The sequence below is a fragment of the Helianthus annuus genome, chromosome 14, assembly GCF_002127325.2.
Source record: "Helianthus annuus cultivar XRQ/B chromosome 14, HanXRQr2.0-SUNRISE, whole genome shotgun sequence".
NCBI classification, from domain to species: Eukaryota; Viridiplantae; Streptophyta; class Magnoliopsida; order Asterales; family Asteraceae; genus Helianthus; species Helianthus annuus.
Window position 1 is genome coordinate 55,870,335 of NC_035446.2, and position 8,990 is coordinate 55,879,324.

General features: G+C 37.3%; 1 protein-coding gene across 1 annotated transcript; it reads left to right on the forward strand.

Annotated features, from left to right (window-relative positions):
• LOC110908326 lies at positions 1–1,874 on the forward strand. Its single transcript, XM_022153247.2, has one exon. The coding sequence runs from the start codon at positions 510–512 to the stop codon at positions 1,677–1,679; it is 1,170 nt and encodes a 389-aa protein (XP_022008939.1). The 5' UTR covers positions 1–509; the 3' UTR covers positions 1,680–1,874.
• The last annotated feature ends 7,116 nt before the right edge of the window (positions 1,875–8,990 follow it).

An 8,990-nucleotide genomic window follows, 5' to 3' on the forward strand; every position in this document is an offset into this window, starting at 1 on the left:
GTGTTCGCCCTGCCGCAACGAGGGATGGTTAATCCTAGTTGAATAAAATTGTTAACGACAAATATCCCCAACATTGGGGACACATAAATATACCTCCTGTCATGTCTCATAAGTCATAACCTTGAAATCAAGTGTATATCTTTGTCCTCTTCCTCTTTGTGGGCCGTTCCCACCGTGTAGAGTAGACTCACCAGAAGTGGAGGCTGCAATACCAAGCAATCACCCACCAACACAACACACCCATACTCTCTCTCTCTCTCTCTCTATACACACACCTGCCTATATAGAGAGAGAAACGTAAGTGGAGAAAGAAAGAAACAGCCATCAACAGCAATTCAACCACTCATACCATCATACCATATGATCATTTTTCTTCATTGCTGCCTTTACCCCACTCACCCCAAAATATCACCTCAAATCTTTCCCTCTTTCTCTCTCTCTACAATTCCAATTCCAATTTCAGTTTCATGATCTGGGTATGTTCCTAAACCCTTTTCTCTAATCTGGGTATGGATTCTTATGATCAAACCACTCAGTTTCGATACAATCCGACCGAAAATGGCACCGAATTCTCCGGTATTCTTGAAATCTTTGTTCATCATGCTAGGAACATTCATAACATATGTATCTATGAAAACCAAGATGTTTATGCTAAATTCTCACTCACCTATAACCCTGATGAGACTTTTTCAACAAGAGTCATCAATGGTGGGGGTAAAAACCCTGAATTCAATGAGAAATTGGTGATCAAAATCAACCAAGTTGATGCTGTTCTTAAGTGTGAAATGTGGATGATGAGCAGGGCTAAGAACTTTATGGAAGATCAGTTGTTGGGGTTTTCTTTGGTTCCAGTTTCTTTGGTTCTTGAAAATGGGGAGTTGACTCAAGATTTTAGTCTTTCTTCAACTGATCTGTTTCATTCTCCTGCTGGAACTGTTAAATTGAGTCTTTCGTTGAATACGAATCTGCCGTTTAAATTTAAACACACCATCGGTTCACGGAATGATTCATCGATAGCGTCGGAAGTTGTGTTGTTGGATCCGGTTGAGTATTCGCGGATCGAGTTCCCGGATATTAATGTGGTTAAAGAGAATCAACAAATGGTTTCACAGTATTTTGGGTTGTCAGGTTGTTGCTCTGGGGTGAGGCCCAGGTTCGGGCTCACTGAGTCCGGGCCTGGGCCTGGGGTTGGGACCGGACCCGGATCATTTCTTTGCTTAGGTGCATCCGGGTCCAACCATGTTGTGGATGACTATGACATGGTTGCGAAATCTGGGTCGATCTCTCCCAATGAGAGCGTCCAGAATTCAGGGTTGTTTAGTTCCACTATGACGAGTTTAAGTGATGATAGGAACTCGGCGGACTCATTGGATAAAAAGAATAGTTTAGCGGGAGAGTCATCGGTTTCCGCTAATGTAGAAAGTTCGTGTTCTAAGTTGAGCGAAAAGAATGAGGTAAAGGAAGAATCGGAGATGCAACAACAGATCGTCGATATGTATATGAGAAGTATGCAACAATTTACCGAGTCGTTGGCTAAAATGAAGCTACCGATGAATCTTGAAACGAATGAAGCCCGAGATCATGGGGACGTTATTCAACGATCGAATAACGATGTGGAGATCGAGAACAAGAAGAAAGACGGTGGGCGGGTTTTCTACGGAAGTCGTGCGTTCTTCTAATAGTGTGATTATGATATTAATCAATGTGTAAAATCTTTAAATTATGAGTTAGAATCTCACCAAGAACATTGATTTATGAGTTTGGTAATTGTTCTTTGATGATGAAGTTTGGTATTAAGTCTCTTATTATTCATTCCTCAAATGGTTTTACATTTAAAATGTGAATGTGAAAGTACTTTGTTATTTTCTTTGGCATCTTTGACATCAACACCATTGTTTTCTAGTTTTCTGACTATTTAAGAAATTCGATACGTCGTCGTTTTTTTCGTTGTTGTGAGAGTTGAGCCAAAGATGCATTGCAACATTTTCTTTTCATATTGTATCTTGAAATGTATTTAGGTGACTTTGAGACTGGTAGTGTGTACAGGCTTGGAAAGAAGTGAAGAAAAAGAAAAGAAACAGATTATATTTTAAGTTATTCTATGACTTAAAGTTATATATTTTACGACTTACAAGTGTATACTTCGTTGAATATTAAATAACTAGTAAATAACACCCGGGTATTGCCACGAGAATTTGATCGGTATTTGTTTGATTAATTAAGTTATTATTATGGTTGAAGGATGAGTATCAAATACAAAGTTTATTTTGATTAGGAAGGATAGAAAACAATATGATTATAACATGTGGCAAAATTTAAAATAAAGAGTAAGTGTATTTTAGTCAATTTTACTCAATCTTCTCACTTCTTCTCTCTGTAACTTCAAAACCCACCATTTTCAAAATCCACCATCTTCAACATTTTCTTCACTTTCTATCTCAATAATCACTACATTATAATACGATTTTCGTCACCAATCAATGTTCAAACACCCAATCAACGTGTTCTTCAACTTTTTTGAAGAAACCCAGTTTAATTTCATACAGTATCTTATTTTTTCCCTGTGATTTTGAAGCGAATCACTCGATTCGTTCTATTCGATCGCTGATAAGTGTTTCTAACATTCAAATTTCGTCAATCGGTGAAGAAATCTAAAGAAATCAACTTCGATCTATATAAGAATTTTTTAATTGCATTTTTCGATCTGGATTATTGAATTGATTCATTGCGTTTTACGATCTTGGCGGGGGTCCGGGGGCAGCGCCCGTGGGAGCATGGTCCAAGGGGCGGCAACCCCTGGCGGGGTCCAAGGGCAGAGCCCCTGGCTGGATGATGCGTTGAAGTGTTATATATACTAGATGTATATTTTACGCCATTTTTACACTTTTTAGCCAAGTTTTAAATTTATAAAACACGATATTTACTAACACACATATGGGCAAGTGCACCCATCGTGGACGTAGTATAGTGTTGGTAAGATACCGAGGTCGTCTAGTTTATCCTCAACGTCTAATCAAATCAAAAAGTTAGAAAAAGGTTTTTAAACTATGAAAATAAAACTAACTAAAATGCTGAAAAATAAAATAAAATAAAAAACAGATAAACAAGATGAATCACTTGGATCCGACTCGTGTGTAGTGTAACCTTTGATTATTTTCGCACTTTTGCACTTATTTAAGAGATTATCTTAGTTATTGTAGTAGGCCCCTCTTTTGAAGGCGACGTTACCCTCAACCCAGTAGTTTGAGTCAGCAAGGATACAATCCTAAAGGGTTGGATTATTGAAAGATAATTAATTAAGTTATTAATGCATAATGTGGTAGGCCCCTCTTTTGAAGGCGACGTTACCCTCAGCTAAGTGGTCTGAGTCAGTAGGGATACAGACCTAAGTAGCTGGGTTAAAGTTTTAATAGTAGTTTAACTTATGAGGGGATCAAAGAGTTTGGACCCCCGCCATCCAATACCTTTGGGTATTGAAGGAGGTCCTACTAAATTTGATCCAGGTCCTTTGCATGATCTATACACTGAACAATGGCAAGACTCTTACCAAACCGTTCTCTTAACCCCCGACCAGGTAGCCAACATACCTCCATATAGATCGTGGAGATATGAATGGTGAAAATCTTTTATTTTATATAGACAGTAAAATAATGCCAAGACACCACGGACAAACGATAAGGAAGAATCACCTTCAACATACGAAACTAGTAATTAAAGTCATTAATACAAAACCAATTAAAAAGTGCAAAAGATTAAAAATAAAAAGTATTACACTAAACACTTGTCTTCACCAAGTGATGTAAGAGACTTAGGCAAACATGGCCTTTGATTGTCAAGAACTCTTACGATCAATCTTGGATCCCGAGACGACTCACACACTCTACGATGGACAATGGATGATGGTGGTGGATGATGGTGTTATGGTGGTGGTGGGTGGTGGGTGAAGTGTGAGAGGGGTGGTGTGCCAAGGGGTGAGTTGCAAGAGCTCCAAACACTCCTATTTATAGGCTGAACTGAAGCTCGGGCACGGCCCCGTGTCCATCCGAATCTCTCTCTTCATTAATTGCAATTCGCAATTCCAATAAATGCGTCTGCAGGAAGCTGGCCACGCCCCCGTGTCCGCTGGGCACGGCCCCGTGGTGGGCAACAGAAGCTTCTATGAGTTTGTCTTTTCTGCTGACCTTTGGGCACGGCACCGTGCTCACTGAGCACGGGGCGTGTTTGTTTTATGCCACAATTGATGTAATTTATATGTTACATTTTGTGCACATCAAATACCCCCACACTTGAATCTTTGCTTGTACTCAAGCAAAACTCTTTATAATGTGGCTTTTTCACTCCCAAATGGAATGGGTAGAAGAGAAAGTTTTTGGGCTTGTCGTACAGTGTCGGGATTTCCAAGATTCTTTATTTAGGTTTTATTTTTATTTATTTACAATCCTATTCGTCATGATTTATTAAAAACGTTTCATAAGATAAATTACTTATTAGGGCATAACATACCTTTTTTTTTAAATTCCATTTATATACAAGTTCACATACCTCACGGGGAATCACTCGACACTCGGCCGAAGGTGTATTTTTAGTGAATTACTCGAGAGCGGCATGGAACTTACTCCTACCATAAGCTTGCCAAGCAATCAATCCTCCTCCTTTTTAACTATATACATTTGTAAATATCAAGAGGACTTTTGGGTGAGGGGTTAGGCTTGGGCTAAAGGTGGGTGGTTGGGTTAGTGGTTAGTAAAAGGGCAAAAAGCGTAACAAACGTCGGTTTTTGAAAGACTTTTATTTTTTCACATTTTTATTTATTTTGATGAACCATTTGTTTCAAACAAAGTTATTTTTGATGAACTTGTTTCATCAATATATATATATATATATATATATATATATATATATATATATATATATTTAGGGGAAGGTTCATTTGAGAACAAAATTTAATTGAGAAGAAAAAGAACAAAGGGTACAATTGTAAAACATTAAATACTTTTTCACTTATCTCATTTATTATCATCTTTGACTAATTAATTACTCATAAAAACTATCATCCTTCACACTAATGTTTTTTTTTTTACTACACACATCAAAAGTTACCCTACACCTTTCGAAATTTACGCTACACATGTTGAAATTTATCTTACACAACCCGTAATTTATCATATACACATTGTAATTTATCCTACACTCTAAATTATTTTATTTTATTTTTTTTTAAATATATATTTTGAAGATAAGTTACAAATTTTAATGTAGTTACCTATTAAAGATGAATACTACTAATTAATGATCTTTGTAGGTTTACCATATTACCCTTATAGTAACATTAAATACTTATATTAAATGAAGTAAAATGAAGCATTTTTATTGGTTAAAATGTCTTCTTTTTTTTTCTTACAAAAAGTTTCTTCTCATTTGAACTCTCCACTATATATATATATATTTTTTTTAGGGCAAGTCATTAGAAAACCGAACGTTGTTACTAAAAGAAAGGGGTAAAAATAAAAAGGTTTAGGTGGGTAAAAAGGGTGATTGTTTTGGGTTAAGAAATGAAAAGGTTTAGGCTCAAAGGGGTTAACTAGGGGGATTTTGGGTAGGTAGTAAAAAAAAATGAAAAATAATGGTGTAGAAAGAAAAAGGGTTAGTCCTAATGCCTCCATCATTTACTTACTCGGGTTTAAGTTGGTAAGGACCGGGAATGTATTTTCGTGGCAAGTTCTAGAGTCGTACGAACCAAACGGCTATTCACACAAAAAACGAAAAATGAACATTTAGTGTAAAGATATGTATTTGTATGCTCGATAAAGGCTCAAAACTCACTTTTGTGGGAAAGGGTTTTTATGTGATCAAGTATATATAATCAAATTTTAACTTTGTCATGCCGTTTCATAATTTTCTTATGTTGTTTCTTTTTATCACGACGCTATCGGTTGTAAACTTGTAAAAATATAACCTTGTTAGAACTTGAATTCCCAACTTAAACTTAGACAAGTAAAAAAAATGAAAATTTCTGAAAAAATTTGGGGTGATTAGCGGTTCCAATAGAGTTTTGTGTAAGGCTTGTTATTAGGACTTGCAATATTCAAAGTTTTAGCATCCCCCCCACACTCAAATTACACATTGTCCTCAATGTGTCCCAAAAATAAGTTTTTAGGTTGATTAAATGTGTAAAATGGTGTTAAAAGCAAAGTTTTATGTTACTGGCATCCTGGACACCGCCCCGTGGTGACCGGGCACGGCCCCGTGTTCAGGTGCCTGTGACAAAAATTAATGAAAAGAAACAGAAGCCTGGACACGGGGGCGTGTTCAGCGAACACGGCCCGTGTCCAGTTACCTGAACTGGGCAATTTTCTGCAGAGTGTGCAGCACGAGGCCGTGTTGGGCGGACACGGCCCGTGCTGAACTTACTGTAATGAAGAAATTGTTGTCGGATGGCCCTGTTTTCGTGCATGGGGCGATGTTTCTCATTTCCCTTGTTATCCTTCACCATCACGAGTGTGTTTTATTCCTGCAAATTAAAATTAAACTAAAAGACTAAACTAAACTAAGGATAGTTCCACGGAATGCCTCCGTGGTGCGCCATGTTTATAAGGGTCCTTGGCTAGACCCAAAGTAAGGTTATATGTTTTCCGAGCGGCATGTTTTGCATCCCATGTTGCACCGTCGGAGAGCCTCATCCAAACTCGAATCAATAACCTTCATGTAATTTACCGGGTCATCGTCCTCTACTCTCTTTCCAACCCCAAACTTCACTTCCTTATCCCCATACTTCAAAGTGAGGGTTCCGTCATTCATGTCTACCACTGCTTGTGCGGTGGCTAGAAGTATGAGGGGGACTTCGGTGTCTTCTTCCATATCTAGTATGACAAAGTCGGCCGGGTAGACGAAATTGTCGACTTTGACCAATAGATTTTCAGCAACACCTTGCGGGTATTTGACGGACCTATCGGCAAGTTGTATACTCATCTTGGTAAGGCTCGTTTTTCCTAGGCCGAGTCGTTTGAACATTGATGCGAGCATGAGGTTAATGCTAGCCCCAAGGTCGGCTAGTGCATTACGAATGGGGGATTCCCCGATCGAGCAAGGAATTGTGAAGCTTCCGGGATCAATCTTCTTTTGGGGGAGTTTGTTGAGTACGAGGGCGGAGCATTCTTCGCCTAGGTTAACTAATTGCAATGATTCAATTTTCCTTTTATGAGTGAGGAAGTCCCTCATGAATTTTGAGTATTTAGGCATTTGAGTTAGGACTTCGATGGAAAGAATATTAACATGCAATTGTTTTAGTAGACTTTCGAATTTTGCGAATTTCTCATTAGTCTTTTGACGAATTAACCTACCGGGGTACGGAACCGGAGGAGCCTTGGTGGGCTCTTGAAGTAGAGGAGAAGCCTTATCTTGTTGGGGCGGTGTTGTGCTTTCCTCAGTTGGTGGTGGTGGAGCTTCCGCGGGACCCACGGTACGGTTTCTTAATGTTATGAGATGAACTTGTGCTTTTAGGTTTGTTTCGGTATTACTTGGTAACACGCCTTGTGGGCTTCTGTCTTCTTTGTTTTGCTCGGGAAGATGCTGTCGGGAGGTCGGGCATGCCACTTTTGTTCCTTTTCTTGTATTTATGTTAGATTTAGCTGTCTTTTTGCTTCTTTTGTTAATTTGAGCTCATTTAATCCTGAAAATACACAAGGAAGACAAAAGCACACTTTTTCCAACGTTAGTACTAAAAAATGGTTAGTTTTAAGCATTCCATTTCTTAGTATTAATTAGTGTCTTTGAGTTACGTTTCTTTGTGTCTTCAATATCATTCCAAGTTATATAATTATTTGTTAAAATGATAAATATTTTAACTTAAATTATATTTATTAAATTTTGGAATAAATTGTTAAAAATATCATATTTTAACTTGTTACTTTTTATGTATTCATACATGTATATCCATTTCCCAAGGATGGGCGTATTTGTATTCATAATTTAAGTTAAACTATACAGGAATTTGACAACCGATATCGAATCACCTCAATTCGCCATCCACTTGTCATAAACAATCCGAACTCCCCCTTTCAACAAACCATTTTCTCATTAAGATCTCAAAACACTTAAGTTTGTTTTAATCAAAATGATTTTTCCGGAAAATGAATTTACAAATATGATCCAACTTACAAAACCCTCGCCCCGGAGGAAACCACAATGAAATTAGCTGCTCATGCTTGTGAATTAATCTTCAGATTCGATGTTGGAAAACATGATTGATGATTTAGGAATGATTGGAAAGTGAGGAATGGTGTAAACACCTGCTCCAAGTCACCTAAATTCGTCCCCTTGCCTTCCTCTGGCGAACTGTGTGTTTAACATATCTTAAAACCTAATTTTTATTAGTTTTATGCGAATTTGCGTCCATACTGATCCATAGGCTACACCTGATCCGTAGCCTACATCTAACAGATTCTTCCCAAAACTGTTTTCTTCATAACGTTTTCATTTTAGCTCCGTTTTACGCCCCGTTTTCGCCCACGTCTTCGTAATTCCGCCCTCTATCATTTTATCTCTTAAGATCTTTAATTCCACTCCATTAGTTTTCCTCAAAACACGTCCAATCTTCGTGTTTAACCTACAAAACACCATTTTCTCGTAGTTATTCAATTCCACACGTATAAACGATCAAATATGCATAAGAATAGACATTAAACACATATAAATCACATTCCTAAAACACATATAAATCACATTCCTAAACCCATCCATCAGTAAGGTGGCTAGGCAAATGGGTAGGAAATAGAAATATATATGTGAATAGTACCTAACGATTCAACCCGGTCTTTTATTTCTAACTAAACATAACATCTAACTTATTATAAAAGACTTCAAATAATGTCACATGACATTCTCTCCTTCAACCTCATAAATTTTATTTATATTTGTTTAATATATTTCTTTTAATATTAATATTAATTAATAACCAATATATAGATATCACTTATTTTTACCCTTAACTT